The sequence below is a fragment of the Sprattus sprattus genome, assembly GCF_963457725.1.
Source record: "Sprattus sprattus genome assembly, chromosome: 16".
Lineage (NCBI taxonomy): Eukaryota > Metazoa > Chordata > Actinopteri > Clupeiformes > Clupeidae > Sprattus > Sprattus sprattus.
The window spans coordinates 28,498,941-28,518,819 of record NC_137914.1 but is presented as its reverse complement, the minus strand read 5'-3'; the positions used below and the strand labels follow the sequence as shown (position 1 = coordinate 28,518,819).

The following is a 19,879-nucleotide window of genomic DNA, read 5'->3' as shown; positions in this document are numbered from 1 at the left end:
TCACTGCCCAAGACTGTCATCTGCAAGCCTGGAGTTTTACGCCACGTTGGGAATTCAAGGTTCCTCCATGAGAAAGCGCTGTTGTGTATTCACTGAAAACCAAAATGAGGGCAAATGGCCATTTATTTAATTGAAATGTTATTTTTTTCAATTGTACCACAAACAGTTTGAGCTACAATTCACGTACTTTGGTACAATTTAAGCAGTATTTCATGTGCGAACAATTCTTTTGGTCATTAAAAGCTTTTCAAAGGCAAATATTTGCTGGCAAATAAAATGATTTCTTAAATCATTCAATCTCTGTTCTCAATGTATTATGTATCAGCAATAGAAAAATAACACATACTGACAATTATTGAGGTTAAACTGAATAGAATTCATTTTAAAATATGAGTTATGGAATGACAATTTTATCAACAATCCAAAAGACTGTAACAACAGTAAGCAACTGTAACAAAAAACCTAAACAAATAAAAGAATACTCTATAACACAAAGCCTAACACACATTTCAGACAGACACACATTTTTGGGTTCATTAGGATTGTCAATGCAAGCTCCTTCACATTCTCTTATCCACGTACCTGACCTTTGAAACAACATATTATTAATTAAATATTATTCAACCGTCTAGAATGACTTAGTCACATTATTGAGGAGAGTGCTCACTTGTACCTTCATAATACCTTTCATATGCTCTGATGTCTTTCTCCTCAGTCAGTTGGTTTGTCATAGAAAGTCCGGATTACTTAAAGCACTCCTCTAACTTAAGCATACATGATGTGTTACAGTAGTGCCTACAAATACGTATGTGTTAGTATATATGTGCGAATACAGCTGAGTGGGTATGCAGGCGCTATGCCCACCGAGGCCACTGTGCCATCTGATGAGATGCCCTAACTGGACAGACACTCTCCTTGTTCATTTTGAGGAGAGAACAAACTACGCCAGTACGGAGCCAATACGGAGACTCATTCCTATGGACATTAGCAAGCGCTAAATGTGTAGGGTGTATGTGTGATGAGTTCATACTTAAAATCTGCTGAATGGGAGAAAGACAAAGCGTAAGGGGGAAGAGCTAGACGTCGGTGCTACGTGCACCGGTGTCCATGTGGAGAGGACAGTCCCTGCTGGACGCCGGCTGGGGCTGGGAGCAGTGCCGCTGCCGGGGCTTGGCATCCGAGGGCTGGGTGAGGAGAGAGGGCAAAGAGACGAACGGGCTGTCTTTTTCTTTTTCTCCGTCTTTTCCTGACTCCTCCTTTCCCTTGCTCAGCTCCTGACATGCAGGCACAGGCGTCCAGGGTTGCCAAGACGATGTGACTGAACAGGTCTTGACCAGGGATGGTTTGCTTCGTGCCACAACTGGAGGAGCCTGGCTAGAGCGCGTGCTGTGACGGTATTGGGAGGTCGAGCGTGTAAAAAGGGATTCCTGAGGGTAAGAACAGAAAGGGAGAAGAGACTCATTTGACTATGTGCTGTTTGACTATTTGCACCTCAATTAACAATTATGTTTATCTTTATACATTTCACAGATAGCGGGGCATAACCGGTGGGGTGGGGGGGGTGGGTGGTCCTCTTTAGTACACCCTACAGTTAGGAATGGTACATTTTTAGTTGTATTCATGCATAGCACCATTGAAGGTCTCAAGAGCAAGTACATCAACGGCAGTGAATACAAAATGTTTTTCTTGGGGAATCTTTTGTGCTTAGAGCTGGAGCAGTACTGAGGAAGGAATGGTGTTTGGTGAAACAACAGTCAGAAGGGCTTTCCTACCTTCGATGGACCTCTAAAGTCTTGAATTTTCACTCCAATATCTTTGATCCATCCGTGCATATCTTCAGGAGTGTCTGTCTGTAGATATAAGACAGAGAGAGAGAGAGAGAGATAGTGTGTGAGAGAGAGACAGTGAGAGTGTGTGAGAGAGAGAGAGAGTGGTGTTAACTGTGGCTTTTGGTGCTAAAACATCTTCATGGCATGTTTGTGTTCTTGACTGTGGTGGGGGTGGGAGGATGTTCATTTGGGTTTCAGAGTCCGTTGATCTATAAAAAGTTCTTACTGGCAGCATGCGTGACTAGAAGAGCATTTAAGCATGCACACTATTTTAGGTAGGGCCTAAATCTCTTGAGAAATGACTTGATACTACAGAGCACATGTATTATCTTTTGTACTTATCTCACACACCCATGTTTTTTTCACACTAACATCTGGATCACTTTCCTCTTGACTCTGCCTAGTGGTAATACCACACTGGTGTGTTTTTATTATTTGGTGACGTGTATGAGGGACAATTGTTGCATATATTTAAGAAAGACAATGATAAGGTCATGTATATTCACTCACAATGGAAACAAATTCATCAATTCTGCACACTTCTTATTTTGAGCCAAAGGTTTCATGAATTACTGTAGATGCTAAGTCGTTTGTAGATCATTTCTGGCACACAAATCTGTGTTGGAATTACGTCTTGGTTTAATTGTATATAATATATATAATTATATGATTATACCTTATATTAAGTCTTGTTTTAAAATGTGTCTGCTGCTTTGACAGCATTATGTGTATTTTCCAAAAACATTTCAAGGTCTTGACATAAGGGGTTTTCCAATTCCATTCTTTTCCAGTTTCTCCTAACCTGCACAAGAACCCTGTAACATGGCGGTACCATGATTGACTACACCACGCACGCCTTTTCTGCACTGGAGCACATACACACTAAATCAGGTAAGGCCTAGGACGCAATCTGGCACTCCCCGAGTGGGCGAGACTCGCCACTTTGTGAATGAGGCGCGCTTCACGCGATCTGGCCCTCCGCGAGTGGGCGAGACTCGCCACTTATACGTTGTTGAGACTCTTATTAAAGATCTTACTCATTCTCACAAAGACAAAACAAATAGAGAGAGATGAGATTAGATCCATTAATGAAAGAGAGCGAGCCAAACATTCCAATTGTAGCTCCTCTCTCCATCAAGCACTACACATGGCAAACAACAGTGATTGGGTGCGCCCCTTTAATTTACCGGTGTAGAACGTTGCGTCGCATTAGTACTGCTTTTGAGAGATGAGATTACTGAAATGTATTCTGCATGTCTGCTCAGTTTTACAGTGCTACCCAAGTAAAGGTTTGAAAATAACTTCAAGCTTCAGACTTTCTGTTAGGGAAACAGTTTTCTATCTGCCGAGGGAAACAGTTTTCTATCTGCCGAGCAAATGACAGGCTCATAAACAAAAATATTACGTTAATTAAACTTTACTCCACCTATGGTTCTGGACGTGAATTGCTTTGCAACACGGGCAACCTTTTATTGAGCATGAATTGCTATGAGTACATTTACACAACAATGTGACACCGTTGCAGAAGCAAGCACCGGCCATGAATTGCTATGAGTATATTTACACAACAATGTGACACCGTTGCAGAAGCAAGCGCCGGCTTTAACTTGTGGATTGTTGTGTTGTTAAACGGTGGGTACTTTGGTAGATTAAAGTGTAAACTGAATACAAATGCTAGAACAACTTCTATATATTATCTGTAAGGTTGTGAGTGTGCAGTGGTAATGTAAGTTGGATTTGTAAAACGTAATAAATGACATTGCTTGACTGTGTAGCAAATTTCTCTATTTTGTTACCGACTTTCAACTACGAGAATTATTAAAGATCTTACTCAGAGTCTCAACAACGTTTATAGGCTACGTGTACGGTGTAGATATTTGTTTTGTCTTTGTGAAAATGAGTAAGATCTTTAACTAGACGTAACGCAAAGCATTACAAAATATGGCCGCCGAACTGTTCAGTAGGTTTTGGCACGGAATGAGTCATGGTTGTCAGTGTGTTTGTGTGTTTTTATGTGTTTTATGTGTGTATATTGGTTTGTGTTTCATTTTTATGTATTAAAGGAATTATTTGTGATAGATTTTGATGATTTGGTTATGTAATGTTTTGTGTACTACTTTTTTGTGGATTGTTTTGGTATATTTTTCTTTTGCAATGTAGTTTGTTAAAACAGGTCAAATAAAGAGGTGTGGAAACAAAGTGAAGTTTCCAACCACCAACAGGTGGCGCTATATGTTATATCAGTGAGCATATGTACGCGTTCGGGCTGGATCTAGCGTCCACCCTAAGACATTTTCTCTGGATCAAACAATGTACGCAAGAGTTATAAGAGACTTTGTGTTTTGTGGCAAGCACTGGCAAGTTGGTAAAGTTTGAGGGTCTGCCACGCCCACACCCTGCCGACTAATGAGAAAATCTTATATAACTTTTAGTCGCCCATGGCTGAAGAGTAACCTGACCACATTTCAAGGCGTTACCATTAAATTTGTCGGAGGAGTTCGATCAGATACGAGGTGTGCAACGCCGTCAAAACGCATCTTCCTCTCAAAATGGCTGACTTCCTGTGGACCTGCCACCATGGCGTCAAGAGACTTTTTAGTGCGTCCAAGCATGATGACGTGTACCGAATTCCGTCAAGCTACGCCAAAATAACCCCAATACGCAGGGTTTTTTGCAATGTTCTGCTCCATCCATGGACAAAAACTCTACCGAAGATGGACGGTTACAGGCTTGATGTCCTTGGCAAATTTGGTAATTTTTCAAGCACTTTGACATTTGATATTCGATTAAAACACCTAATTTTTGCTTTTTAATTTTTAACTAGGTGGCGCTATACATGTAATGACTGGTTATGGTATGGGTTGACATGGCCCCTTGACACAAACATACAACAACAATTTGGCCCTCCAAGGCCCTACGGTTCTCGGATATTCGAAGAAAACTGTGTCGCGCCACCTATAGGCCAGTTGGTGTATAATCATATAAATCAATTTATTGCATGCCCCCTCCGTGAACAGAATTCCACAAAACTTAACGTGCAGTCAGAAGGTGTCAATGATCCCACACTTCCTATTTCGTGCAGTTCTGACCTTGTCAACTTACAATTAACATTTTTTAACAACACTCCATTTTTGCCTTTTCATTTGTAACTAGGTGGCGCTATACATGAAATAAGTGGTAGTGGAATGGTTGACGTGGCCTCTTAAGACCAACACACACAAAAAACGTGGTCCTCCACGGCGCGCGGCGGTCATAATAAGAGTCTCAACAACGTATATAGTAGGCTAAGATCTTTAATAAGAGTCTCATGTGCGCCCGTCTCTATGCAATGCGGCGCGGAGTGCCAGATCACGTCCTGGGTGAGGCGCGCTTAATTCACAAAGTGGCGAGTCTCGCCCACTGGCGGAGTGCCAGATCGTGTCCCGGACCTTAGCTCGCTAAATGGCTCCATGCAACAGAAATGTGCATCTCCTTGACTCACATCTGGTTACAGTCTATGATGTAGTTAGTTAGTCAGACAATGGGCTGGGCAGCCAACAGACCTGGATGTAGAAGGTCCTGGCTGTGGTGATGATCTCAAAGAGGTTGTCACGCATCAGAAGCTCCCTGCCGTTGCACAACAACAAAAAAAGAGCAGGTGTTCAGATCAGTTGGTAGCATTTTACTGGGTTAGTGATTGAGTGAGTGAATGTCTGTTTATGACTGTAGCTGTAGTCATGGTTGTATTTGTGTATGTTAAAACATCTATGCATACATGTCTGTCTATGCAAGAAGTTTGTGACTAGTTACCGAAGTCGCCAATATTCATATATATAAAATGTATATGGTCAGAGTAGTCAAAGCTACAGATTTAGCATTTTCTTCACCCAGATTTGACCAGACATTCATGAACCTTGGTGATATCCAGCAAGCGGATGCTTCGTAGGGGCTCTTTATCCTTTGAAAAAATATCAAAAATGTGCCAGACAGACAAAGAGAGCAATTTTTTTATTTTGTTTTATTCCTGTTTATATTAAAATATGGTGCTAATGTTAAATGGATCCATATGTGTCCCATTAGAACCTCACCGTATCGTGTTTAAAGTAGCTCACCGCCTGATCATCAAGGATGAAGAATCTTCTCTTCCAGCTCTTCCTCTGTGAAGAACAGTGAAGAATGTCCGCTTTAGTGGACACGTATATCCACACTGCTGATACGAGTCACTCACAGCTGATACTCCCAAGTGTAGATTATGTGAGGGCGTGTGAGGTCAGCGCATACTCCACCATACATGTACATACCACATTCCCTTGTTTAACGCAGTAGCCACATCTCACAATGTTGGGCCGGGAAATCTGCAGCCTCCTCAGACGCAGAGACGAAGCACCTTCACCCCCCAAGCGATCACTGCTCCCACCATCACTCTCATTCTACAGCAGACGCACATATCCACACAGGCATGCATACACAGGCACATCCACACAAAACATTTACACTTGAAAAGCATAGAAGCACAACCACCATTTTTAATACAAATACTAACTGAAGCAAAATATGCACTGGAATACGGAAAATCAATGTACATGTTTAACAGTTTCATTCTGTCACTGCATAATTCTATCTTTAGTTCATCAGATTATTGCCACCACAATACTTTCTCAAGTCTGACTCTCCCACATCTGTGGAGTATGGAGTAGACGCATGTTGAGAAACCTTTCACACACTAAACACATCAAATACCCCCAGTTATGTGCATAGGGAGACATTCAAATTCATGCCGCACTGACACATACACAACACTTTCCTCCCCCCTCCCTAAACCCCCAGATATTTCACACCTGTGTGATGGCAGTGTGCACCACCACCCCTCCAACAATCTCAGCCTTGTAGGCCTGTGGGGCTGCGCACTGGCCCTTGCCTGCTACTGTGGTGACATCGGGACTCTGGGATTCTCTGATTACCTTGGGAACCTGAGAAGAAAAATCAGTTCAATTGGATTTATATAGTGCCATTAACATTTTATATTCAATCAAGGCCTTTTCTAGAGCCCAAGGCCTGAACCCCCACAAGCAGGCGCACAGGTGACGATGGAGGAGGGAACCTTGAGCAGAACCCAGCTCAGAGGGGGGAACACATAGAACAGGATGACAGGTATGAAGGGAAGAGACTCATAGAGAATCACAGCATTAGCCCATCATTCATACATACATCAGGCGAAGATATTAGAACACACCCATGCATAAATACATCATTGCTCGATGACATATATGGAGGACAGTAGCCAGTATTGAAAATATAGGGGCCTTCCTGTTCTGATAAGGTTATAACCAAGTTAAATTTGGGCACTCATTAGTGTAGAGTGTGTATTAGTGTGTTCAATGTTTAGTAGAATATAAGTATTAATGCAGGACTGGGCAACAGCAGGCAGATGTCAGGGGAGGAAGTGGACAGGCTGTAACAGCATCTTGCTCTGGAGAAAGATGGATGGATGGATGGCCAGGTTTGCACTGGCACCTAGATAGTAAAACCTCTGGAAGAACTGCAGTATTGACATTATTCAACAACATGTCTACTGTAATGACAATAGGTCCATTAATGACGTCAAAGGATTCATACTGCATCCAGCTGTAACACTGAGACACTTTTTCATTAAGAATACCTCATTAATGAATCTAATGTAAATCGTGTACGGTGGGAAGGTACACATATAGTTGTACTGGTGTAGGTTTCAAAGAAATGCTGTCAGGAAGGTGCATCTCTAAAAGGGCTGGACTCCACTGCATCAGAGTTACACTCCCCTACACATGAATTTAAATAAAAACAGAAAGAGTCATATATCCACACCATATGTTGTTAAAAACAAGAAGTCCGTTGGATCAATTCCCTAGGTGAAGAAAGGGAGGAAGTGAGATGCAGAAGGCAGTATGCAGTGTTTGTCTGTGTAACTTTCTTACTCACCGTGATCTTGGTGGCCCTATTTAGAGCAATAACCCATTCCTTCAGATCGACTGCGTCATTTGCTTGTAAAAAGTAACGTCTGGACAGTGCGTTGATAACTACAAAAAATACAGGGTGTATAATTTTGAAAATGACAGAAGAATAAACTTGTGTGATATAAGAAGTTTAGAGATACATATGTGAAGTGCTCACCAAAGCAGAACTCAGCTTTAGGTTTCTGTTTGGTTGCTGCTTCACTGACCTAAAACCAGGAAGATAAGATATACAGTCACACAGATTGCAGAGTGTATAGAAACATCTGTCAATCGCCAAGAAAGAATGATTACCTTGGAGATATAGGTCAGTCTTACACTCCCCACACATTCTGCTCCCTTGGGTAAGTTCTGTAATCAGCAAGTCCAAAGCATTAGCAGATACGTTTACTGACTATTCAGCAATATGGAGATTTATTTCCACCAAATAACCTGTGGAAGGCGTGCTGCACCTCAAAGTTCCACCAGGTACTAGGCTTCGTAGAGAGGTGACACAGGCATGACAGGCAACATGGCATAAATATGGGTCTGTACCCGCCGTGCTTTTAATGACAGATGGGGCGTCAAGCTTATGTTCACCTTGTCAGGTAAATAAGCTTTGGAAGATGTAAGTGTTTGATTACCTGCGGATTGTCCATATACCAGTAGAGGAAGTTGCTGCTTGTATCCAAGATCAAGTATCGGCGGTAGAATTTGTCACTGTTTTCATTCTCTTCTATGTCTAGAAAACCACAGATCCGATCCTGTCTGTCCAAATACGGCATCTCCTAGAGCTGCCAAAAAAAGGTCCATTACCTTTTGAATTTAAAGTTGTCCAATGTCACAGTTGAAGCACGTAAACATTCAGTATCTGGCTTGTTCGGTGAGACAGAGCTTCTGTCTAACGAAGTTCCTACAAAACTTGGAGTAGGCCTAGTTGTTCTTCATACTAAAGGCGCGAGCTTTAAAAAAGAACCACAGGTAACCCACTTTGGTGTCATTAACCAGGCTCATTAGTATTCTATTTAACGCTGTAGTGATGAAAACTATATCGGCTTTTCAGGCATCAACCATTCCTTTCATATGGCCTCTACTCAAAGCAAAAACTGAAAGAAAAAATTGCTCATCTATTGAGAGAGAGAAAAATGGATGTTATTTTAAGCTGTGATGTGACGACATATTGTTAAATCGGTGACCACGATATAGGGTACCTCTAACTCCTGACAAACAAACTGCCCTTCCCTACCCAATTTCGTACTAATAATGTCCAACCATTAAAAACATGCAATGCTGTGTAGCGTTGAAAAGTTTACACTACTTCGTGGAGCACAGACCACTCAATCTGCCACACCTCGCAAACCATAAATGTCGGGGGCAGACTAACCTAGCAGCCTTCAAAAGCAAAGATTACTTACCGGTTAATATCTAGATCTGTTCAGATTCACACGTTCGACCCCATATCTTCCAAAGTGGTTTTACATGTTGGGATCTGCACCGTATGTGCTGTATCACTATGTACGAATGAAGCTTTTAAGCTATAGTAGTGTAGCCAGCAGACCTACTGCCTTTTCCGGGTTTGTTGTGTACTTAAAGCGAATCGCAGAGCCGGATATGAACGACAGCCTATTTTTTCCTCAAAAAGGGTGTGTAAATGAAGCGCTAACTTAAAAAAAAAAAACACATATTGGGGCGGAGAGTGTGAAGGGGGCATGCCACGGGACGATATGTAACTTCAGTAAAACACGGAGTTTATGACTGCAATGGCCTTTTAATTAAGTCATCCTGTGACCTTCGACACACCCGAAAAAAAGAAGACAGCTACGCACACAACTGGTCTCACTGAGCGCGTTCTCAAAACACCTAGCAGCACCCCAGATTTAAGTAATTTAACAGACAATATGCAAGTGCTTGGAGCCCATCATACGATGGACAGAATTTTGCCCAATGCTGATCAGCTGATCAGTACAGTAAGGAGGAATTCTGGATTTCTCCCACTGAAGTCATCTTGGTGATATTATAGCTTTCATGTATGTTTCAATCATATCCCACTACATTCCGTGAAGTCAAGTCCAGGCTTTGACTATTTCAAAGCACCACATTTTATCTGCCTTAATCATTCTTTGGCAGACGGACTTATGTATTCATAATAATTGTCTTGCCGAAAAACCCACCTCTGTTGATTTTCACCTCAGATTGATACCATTTTAGACGTTCTGCTGCACTGGCCAATGCAATGCACACAGTTCAGTCAATTATGGCATGCCCTGGTCCTAAGGCAGCAAAACCAACCGTACTTCAGTTCATCAGTCCACTATCAGGGGGTAAACACAGAATTGTAGGAGGATAGATAGACAGATTGCCTCCTGTTAAAAGTTATAGAACTAGACGTAACGCAAAGCGTTACAAAATATGACCGCCGAACTGTTCAGTAGGTTTTGGCACAGAATGAGTCATGGTTGTCTGTGTGTTTGTGTGTGTAAATTGGTTTGTGTTTCATTTTTATGTATTAAAGGAATTATTTGTGCATGCGTACATGTCTACTGTGTGTGTATGTGTGCATACGAATGTTTACTGTGTATGTGTGTGTATCTGTTGCAGTTTTGACCATGTAGGCCTATTATGGTGCAGTTTTGACCATGTCAGCCAGAGATACCTGCAATTACATCACCTCATGTTTGCTTTTTCATTTTTAAGTAGGTGGCGCTATACATAAAATGAGTGGTTATGGGATGGGTTGACATGGCCCCTTTAGACAAACATACAAAAAACATGTGGCCCTCCTAAGCCCTACAGTTCTCGGGATATTCGTAGAAAACTGTGTCAGCCCACCTACAGGCCAGTTGGTGTACAGTCACATAAAAAAATAAATATTGTATGGCCCCCCATGGACATAATTGCACGAAACTTGGCATGCATTCAGAGGGTCTCATAATTACGGAAGAGGATTAGGGCCACACATGAAAAAAAAAAATAAGTTCTGACTTTATTCTCAGAATTCTGAGAAAAAAGTCAGAATTCTGACTTTAAAGTCAGAACTACGGGTATCTGTAAGGAACAACCTCCGTTACGCAGTAGGAGGAAACCACACGCAAAGTAGCCAGTAGCCCTAGCCTGCTTGTGCTAAAATGGCTTCACTTTGCGACTTCTTGCCGGTTCGAGGAGTTCCAGAAGAAGCCATTTCGTTACTGGAAGACCAAAAGGTGAGTGAAACTGTAATATGTGTTGTTTTGATGTCTGGAGTTGTATGTGTTAGCTAATATGGTCGGACGAGTCAATGAATATAAGATAGCATAACTGCAAACGTACAATGCCTGGAGACTCTTGCTAAAATAGTAAATAGCCAGTCAGGCGACTAGACGCAGTTCGTACGGCGGACTGTTGTCCATGATATTCCCCATCTGGGGCATGTGTTTACCGCAGGGATTCATAATCATATTAACCTCGCCACGACAGGAATATTATCCTGCTTAGGTGTCAGTGCTACCGCTCCATGAGGAAAAGTCAGAACTCACAGTCTGAGTGTCATCACACAGCTTCAGTTCAGGTTCCTGAAAAACAATTACTCAAGTATTGTATTTAAGTTATTACGTGTTTGTGCTTACTTGGTGGTGGGTCAAAGCCTCATATCTGTTCAGCTCTGCAATTCAATGTGGGGGTGACCTGGATTTCTTAAATTGGGATGATTATTGTATTTCTAACGATAAGACAGTTGTTGCCACCTCAACTTTTTGCCCATTTTGTCAAAACGATAGTGTCAAAGTTGGTTAAATTCGCAGGCAAACAGTTTTTTTTGCAGGGGCAGTGAACCAACTCAAGGATCACCTCTGGATCTGATGGAAGGGTCGTCCAGTGTCATAATTATTGTCTTTATTCATCTATCAAACATTGTCCTCATTTCTTTGATTTTTAATAAATGCACATGACTTCTAACAATGTTGCATGGTATTGTTTGTTTATCAACTAAGCCTATAATTTCTCACACTTTAGATCACCACGTCATAATAACGAGCCAAACTTCAATTTTCTCCTGCATGTTTATTAGCATGGTATGCATCATTTAGTAACAAATCATGGAGTGCTGCATGCTTGTGACTTGCAAATTAAGGTTTGTATAAGACATAATGTATAAGACGCAAGGGTGAACTTAATCTTGAACCCAATCAAACTTTGAATCTGCAGAGGAAACAAACATGGTTGAGATGAAAATGCCACCACATAATTTACAATAGCCTCTTTTCACACCAGGCACACCATCATGAAACCATATGGCCAGCTTGGCAATAGCAATGATATAACAAAGGATACATAATTTAAGCCTAACTTCTGCGGTGCAGTGACAACATTTGAAGATGGAGAGATGGAAAGCCTTGGCATCAAAAGGTTACCTCCTTTCCTCTTACCTTTACTTCCCCCAACCCCCTTAAAAAAAACATTGATTAAATATTTCCTAGACTTTATCGTATCGTGTTGCCTGGTTTATGAGACTACCGTCTACCCCATACAAGGTGAATAACGCTGATAAAACTTGACAGGGAAGAGGTTCATGAGGAATTAACAAATCCCCCTCGGCTGAGGTGAGGACAGACATGAGCACCTTCTTGTACTCGTTGCCAACATTGGTGACCCAGGCGGCCACCCCAGCGGCACCATCCACAAAACTTTTAGGTGACCTTCGCAACAGAGAAACACATAACATGTAGTCTCACGTCAAACTAACATTACACTGGCAAAATAACATGCTGCAGTGGATGACAAAGCTCAGCTTCTTAGTGGAATCCAACTTCAGAGTGTCACCAAAGATGGACGTGACCATAGCTTTGGTCTCGGTCAACCTCGTCAATGCCTCCCTGACGTAGACCGAAATCAGCCAGGGTGCACAGGGTGCATTGGAGGTAGAGACACCAGCTGCCACTCACAAACGGCCAAGAAACGCATGAGCAGGTCATGTGATGCAAACCTAGGGAAACAGAATAGAGATGTGTGCATCTTGTAGATATTCCCATTTTAAAGTGATTCACCTTTATTAAGGTGTAAACAAATGTGATGCATTCCAAACTATCTTTTGTAATGGTTTTCATTAACATAGCAGGTACTGGTAGATCTTATCCTGATATTAACCACTGAAGAATGTACCTGGCATGACGTTTGAAAATAAAACAAGTATCTTGCCATGTTGACTGATAACATATGATGTCGATTCAATCTGTAGCTTCTCATGGAGCGAGCTACTCTTGTTGTGTGTGTTCAGCTTAGCTAGCTACATTCACTGGTAACTTAGTTCACTACATTTTCCAAGTAGCTTATCCAAAACTGTTAATTTTAGGCTACACGTAGCCTAGTAAATACACGGTCCTCTACAATCTATGTAACATTAGAGACATGAACGTGACCGTGCCATCGTTGTTTTAGTCAATGCAAATGCAATATTGAAGTTACTTGACAACACAAAGAAGAACTTAGCAGATATGAACAGCCGTCTAGTACCTCGACTGGTTATTTACTATTTTGGCAAGAGTTTGCAGGCATTGTTCACTTAGCCTGCCCAACCTGTTGGTAGCCTGCTCACCTGCACACAGTCACCTTATGCACCATGGACCCATTAGACATGCACACTGTACGTTTGCAGTTGTTCTAGCTAAAAGGGTTGGGCGAAATGTTAACATTTTTGGCGCGATGTATCCGTTGACTCGTCCGACCATATTAGCAAACACATGTGCAACTCCAGGCACCAAAACAACACATATTACAGTTTCACTCACCTTTTGGTCTTCCATTAACGAAATGGATTCTTCTGGAACCCCTCGAACCCGCAAGAAGTCGCAAAGTGAAGCCATGTTAGCACAAGTAGGCTAGGGCTACTGGCTACTTTGCGTGTGGTTTCCTCCTACTGCATAAAGCAAAGTGTCTCTCCCACGGTCCGGAGGTTGTTCCTTACAGATACCCGTAGTTCTGACTTTAAAGTCAGAATTCTGACTTTTTTTCTCAGAATTCTGAGAATAAAGTCAGAACTTATTTTTTTTTTCATGTGTGGCCCTAATCCTCTTCCGTACATAATGATCCACCACTTTCAATTTCGTGCAATTTTTTTTTTTTTTTACACCTCGCATCTGATCGAACTCCTCCGACAGCTTTAATGGTAACGCCTTGAAATGTGGTCCGGCTACTCTTCAGCCATGGGCGACTAAAAGTTATATTGGATTTTCTCATTAGTCGGAAGGTGTGGGCGTGGCAGACCCTCAAACTTTGCCAACTTGTTAGTGCTTGCCACAAAACACAAAGTCTCTTATAACTGTTGCGTACATTGTTTGATCCAGAGACAATGTCTTAGGGTGGACGCTGGTCCGTCCCGAACGCGTACATATGCCTGACTGATATCACCTATAGCGCCACATGTTGGTGGTTGGAAACTTCACTTTGTTTCCACACCTCGCATGTGATTGAACTCCTCCTACAGAGGAGGCTCTTCCATTGAGGAAACGGAGGAAGAACCTCCTCAAACTTTTTGAGAATGTATTTTTGTAATTGAACTGACTAAACTCCTTTAAAAATGCAGTTTGATATCAGTTTTGAATACTATGAATATTATAGATTGTTTCCCTGAGTTAAAATAACATTAGCAAGAAATTACTGCACGGAGGACGTCCTCCCCTTGGCTCCCATTGAGATCAATGGGATCTGTCTCTGATACTGGCGGCTCGTGGGGCTCATTCACTTACATTTCCCAGGGGAGGAAAGACCTCCCTAGAGTCTGAGTCTGCGCCAATGTCGCTTAACCAATAAACAACGGATTTGGCGTTGAAGGGAGGGGATTAGACATTAATACCGAACGAAGTTTCCCTCTTTAACCATTCTGCAGAAGGATATCGATAACATGTCACCCTTAAAGATTGTTGTAGAAAGATTGCAAATAAAGAGGATGTGCAATGGAGAACGAAGATATTGTTCATGTTTTATTGAACAAACCGTTTCATTCATTGAGCTACAGAGAGAAGGTTAGTATCAAAACAACAGGGAAACCTGTTCCAAAAATCCAAGTCACTAAACCCAATGGTAAAACCACTTCCGTTAATACTAAATGGTATGCAAAATACTTATAGCTCACTGGTACCATACAAAAATAATCGGCTGTACTGTTTTGTTTAAATCGTTCATACGCCTATTGTTATTCTGACTGTTCACGTTCAGCTGACATTCTGAATGGAAATTGTTAATGAATGTTTCAGAACGCGATGTGTTTCGTATCTATTATAATTAGCCTACTTGTCACTTGGGCATTGGCCTCATACTTGGCTACTTTGAGTGATAGCTGTAATAATCTGGCATAATCTGAGCAGCAATTATAGGAAGTTTTTGTTTTTGCAATTTTAGAGAACAAAGGTAATTTACTCAGGGTTTGTTCTTTTCCCATAGGTCTATTTGTTTAATATAAGCTTAAAGCATCTGCTAAAACAGACACATAGCCAAACATAAAAATATATTTCTGTTTAATACAAAATTTAGTCAAAGTCAGTCCACCCCTAAGTGATCAATGAACATTGACCAACATTCTGAAACATCCACATTTGCCACAAACAGTGTTAGGCTAACAGCCCATGTTATAGTTAGTGAAAAATAATGTTCTCTTACTTGTTGCCTTTTTTACTTGTTGTTTAATATTTTGGAAAGGATGTTAGTGAATGATTCAGAGCATGATGCATCACTTTTGGTCTTGTGTCTTAATTTTTCTTAAAACAATTGCAGCTGAAAATTAGTCAAATAGTAACCAATAGCTTTAGTAATTGAGGGGGAAAAAAGGCCAAATGGTAGGCCCAACATTTAGAATGTAGTTTTGCAAATCAAGAGTAGGCCTGATTTGACTAATTGGCTTTGCATCCTTTCCTTCTGGCCTTGTCTAGTCCAAAGACATGCTGTCCACCAGCTTTTTAAGTACAATGGTGCCACACTGGTGGCTTTGTATCAATTGTATCCCTGCCTGCTATTTTGTAGTACTGTAGTCCACAAAACACCCTGAAACAACTTGTATCTCACATACTTATGCCACCAAAGGAATAAGCAGGGCAATGGCAACCAGGCGCACAGTCCTTCCTCCCTCACTTTAATAACCACCAGCCTCCACTGAATGGTAATGCCTTCAAACGTGGTCAGGTTATTCTTCAGCAATGGGGAATTAAAAGTTATGAGAATCTTTTACAAAATTTGAAGGGTGTGGGCGTGGCAGACCCTCAAACTATGCACTCTTCACAACTCCACTCACTTAAAACATATACATATATTGTCGAAAGTGCACAAAATTAAAAGTGGTGGATCATTATGAGACCATCTGAATGCATGCCAAGTTTCGTGCAATTTTGTCCATGGGGGGCCATACAATAATTTTTTTTATGTGACTGTACACCAACTGGCCTGAAGGTGGCCTGACAACAAATGACAATACATACATTTACCATTCGCCAAACATAAGAGATTTTAAGGGAATGTCTGCTTTTGATGGGTGTGTGAACAGTTTAAAATAGATAGTACAATTCTGAAAACAACATATTGTGTTTGGGTCAATTCAACTTTTCTTTACTTTATGTGAGCTGTTTTAACAAACTACATTGCAAAAGAAAAATATACCAAAAAAATCCACAAAAAAGTATTACACAAAACATTACATAACCAAATCATCAAAATCTATCACAAATAATTCCTTTAATACATAAAAATGAAACACAAACCAATTTACACACACAAAACACAAAAAAACACACAAACACACTGACAACCATGACTCATTCTGTGCCAAAACTACTGAACAGTTCGGCGGTCATATTTTGTAACGCTTTGCGTTACGTCTAGTTTATTTAATACTTGTAATTTCAGATTTTTTTAGAATTTCATTTGCATTTTAACATATCAATAGAGTAAGTATACAGGACAAGATTAAAGTCTTTGAGGGACACATTTAAGAAAACAGGACAACAAAGAGAAGTGGGGGCGAATCGTCTGCCAGGACAGGCCAGCAAGTCTCTCCAAGTACAGGCAGATGAGATGAGGAGGGCGAGACAGAGCAGGACGAAAGGATAGAGGCTGACAGGGGCAGAGAGAGAAGAGGAAGGGAAACGACAGTTATTGAGAAAGGGCGTGTCAGTAATCAAGCCGTTTTCAACACGTCCAACTCCACACCCAATGGTGAAGATGAGTTTTATGGTTGTAGTTTTATACAGTGGTATGTCCACGCAATATCATCACATGAATATTAACCTATGGATGACATTTTTGCTTGATGATATTCCACTGAAGTCAGTACAAGTTGGCCCTAGCTGTGCACATTACAAACCCTGTATTAAGTCTTCTGTGTTGTTGTTCCTGTAAAAACCTGCTGAAATTATGAGTGGTTTATCCGTGTAAATAGGGCTGAAAGGGAAAAGGCGGTATGTTTATATAACATTGTCAATTAAGCATAAAGACATTAATTAGGAATGTTGCTTTTTAAATAAAATACAGAGCTTTTAGTTTGTGTGGCTCTGAAAAGTGCCGTTTGGTCCACACTACAACACATTCCGCTACCATGGATCTCCACTCTCCTTGTTAAAATAGGAGGAGTAGGTCTCCCTGAGTTGGATGGCTCTATGGCTGGCGTTATCGGAGCCCAACCTTGGTGCAGCACTCAGCGCCATTTTCTATCTCTACCCGGCTGACCTCAAGCAGATGGGTTTCTGCTGACCTTTGCTGAAGGTTTCTTCCTGATTGGCAGGGAGTTTTTCCTTGCCCCTGTCGCCGTTGCCTTAAGGGGTTCAGACCCTGGACTCTGTAAAGCGCCTTGAGACAGTTGAATTGTTTTGGCACTATATAAATATTAAAAAGAAAAAGAACTTGACGTAACGCAAAGCGTTACAAAATATGACCGCCGAACTGTTCAGTAGGTTTTGGCACAGAATGAGTCATGGTTGTCAGTGTGTTTGTGTGTGTAAATTGGTTTGTGTTTCATTTTTATGTATTAAAGGAATGATTTGTTAGTCTGGGAAGTCCCGCCCCACTTCTTCCGGCCAAATTGATTTTGCCTCTGCACTGGGTCTGGCCAACTTTGGATAGCCGTTCATTTCAAGATTTCCAGAATCCTTGGAGCCAATCACAAACTGGCTTTTGGCTACCTGGCGCGCCATTGGCGGATTTAAACTTACCACGGCTACGTTACAAAATCTACTGCACGGAGAGTTTTTAAACATTGGACATGGTGGCCGCCGAAGCACCGCAAAACTTCGATAAGGCAAGTTTTCTTTGAAAACAGAACAGAAACTTGCCCTGGAACAATTCATGCAGAAAAAATATGTGTTTGCTTTATTACCGATCGTTGTATCGTTGTATAGTATCGTTGGTCTGATTGGTTAAAGGCGTGTCCAATTACGTGAGTGAAGTGGATCGCTAATGAGTAGTTGGCCAGACTAACTGAGCAAATGAAATGCAGTGAAGGGGCAGGGAATTCCCAGACAAATGATTTGTGTTAGATTTTGATGATTTGGTTATGTAATGTTTTGTGTTCTACTTTTTTGTGGATTGTTTTGGTATATTTTTCTTTTGCAATGTAGTTTGTTACCATTAAATTTGTCGGAGGAGTTCGATCAGATGCGAGGTGTGCAAACGCCGTCAAAACGCATCTTCCACTCAAAATGGCCGACTTCCTGTGGACCTGCCACCATGGCTTCAAGAGACTTTTTAGCGCGTCCAAGCATGATGAAGACGTGTACAGAATTCCGTCAAGCTACGCCAAAATAACCCTAATGCGCAGGGTTTTTTGCAATGTTCTAGGGGGCGCTACAGAGCCATTTTGCCCCATCCATGGACAAAAACTCTACCGAAGATGGACGGTTACAGGCTTGATGTCCCTGGCAAATCTGGTAATTTTTCATGGACTTTGACATATATGCGATTGAGTTATAAGACACTTTGTGATTTGTGGCAAGCACTAACAAGTTGGCAAAGTTTGAGGGTCTGCCACGCCCACACCTTCTGACTAATGAGAAAATCCAATACAACTTTTAGTCGCCCATGGCTGAAGAGTAGCCGGACCACATTTCAAGGCTTTACCATTAAATCTGTCGGAGGAGTTCGATCAGATGCGAGGTGTGCAAACTTTGTCAAAACGCATGTTCCACTCAAAATGGCCGACTTCCTGTGGACCTGCCACCATGGCGTCAAGAGACTTTTTGGTGCGTCCATGCATGATGAAGACGCGTACCGAATTCCGTCAAGCTTCGCCAAAATAACCCCAATGCGCAGGTTTTTTTTAAATGTTCTAGGGGGCGCTACAGAGCCATTTTGCTCCATCCATGGACAAAAACTCTACCGAAGATGGATGGTTACAGGCTTGATGTCCCTGGCAAATTTTGCTAATTTTTCGAGCACTTTGACATATATTCGATTAAAACACCTCATTTTTGCTTTTTAATTTTTAACTAGGTGGCGCTATACATGTAATGACTGGTTATGGTATGGGTTGACATGGCCCCTTGACACAAACATACAATTTGGCCCTCATAGGCCCTACGGTTCTCGGGATATTCGAAGAAAACTGTGTCGTGACACCTACAGGCCAGTTGGTGTATAATCATATAAATCAATTTATTGCATGCCCGTCCCCCCGTGAACGGAATTCCACGAAACTTAACGTGCAGTCAGAAGGTGTCATAATGATCCCACACCTCCGATTTCGTGCAGTTCTGACCTTGTAAACTTACAATTAAAATGTTTTACAACACTCCATTTTTGCTTTTTCATTTGTAACTAGGTGGACCAATACATGAAATAAGTTAGAATGAAATTTAAATCCCACACTCTGGTTTATAGGACAGCCACTGGATTGGCACTTGCCTATTTAAATGCTATGATTCAGCTCTATTCTTCCTCTCAACCACTTCGCTCCTCTGATGAGTGTTTGTTTCCTTACAGTCTCTCCACAGCAAGAGATGGCAGTCAAGACCCTGTTCGTTTGTGGTTCCTCGGTGGTGGAATGACCTACCTAGAGCTGTCCGTTCCAGTGACTGCTTTGGTATCATAAACTCACCTTTTTAACGATCTAATTAGTTAATTCAGTTGAGGCCTACTTTATAGTCATAGTCTTGG

General features: G+C 41.5%; 1 protein-coding gene across 1 annotated transcript; it reads right to left on the bottom strand.

The window, feature by feature from the left end:
• Nucleotides 1–208: 208 nt before the first annotated feature.
• plekha2 (pleckstrin homology domain containing A2) lies at nt 209–9,437 on the bottom strand. The gene is made up of 12 exons (XM_080853471.1): nt 9,193–9,437; nt 8,422–8,571; nt 8,093–8,149; nt 7,959–8,007; nt 7,767–7,864; nt 6,647–6,778; nt 6,110–6,238; nt 5,897–5,965; nt 5,696–5,766; nt 5,372–5,435; nt 1,773–1,850; nt 209–1,427 (listed from the first exon to the last, which is right to left on the bottom strand). Exons 2-12 carry the CDS (start codon nt 8,560–8,562, stop codon nt 1,077–1,079), a joined length of 1,239 nt encoding a protein of 412 aa, XP_080709597.1. The 5' UTR covers nt 8,563–8,571; nt 9,193–9,437; the 3' UTR covers nt 209–1,076.
• Nucleotides 9,438–19,879: the final 10,442 nt, after the last annotated feature.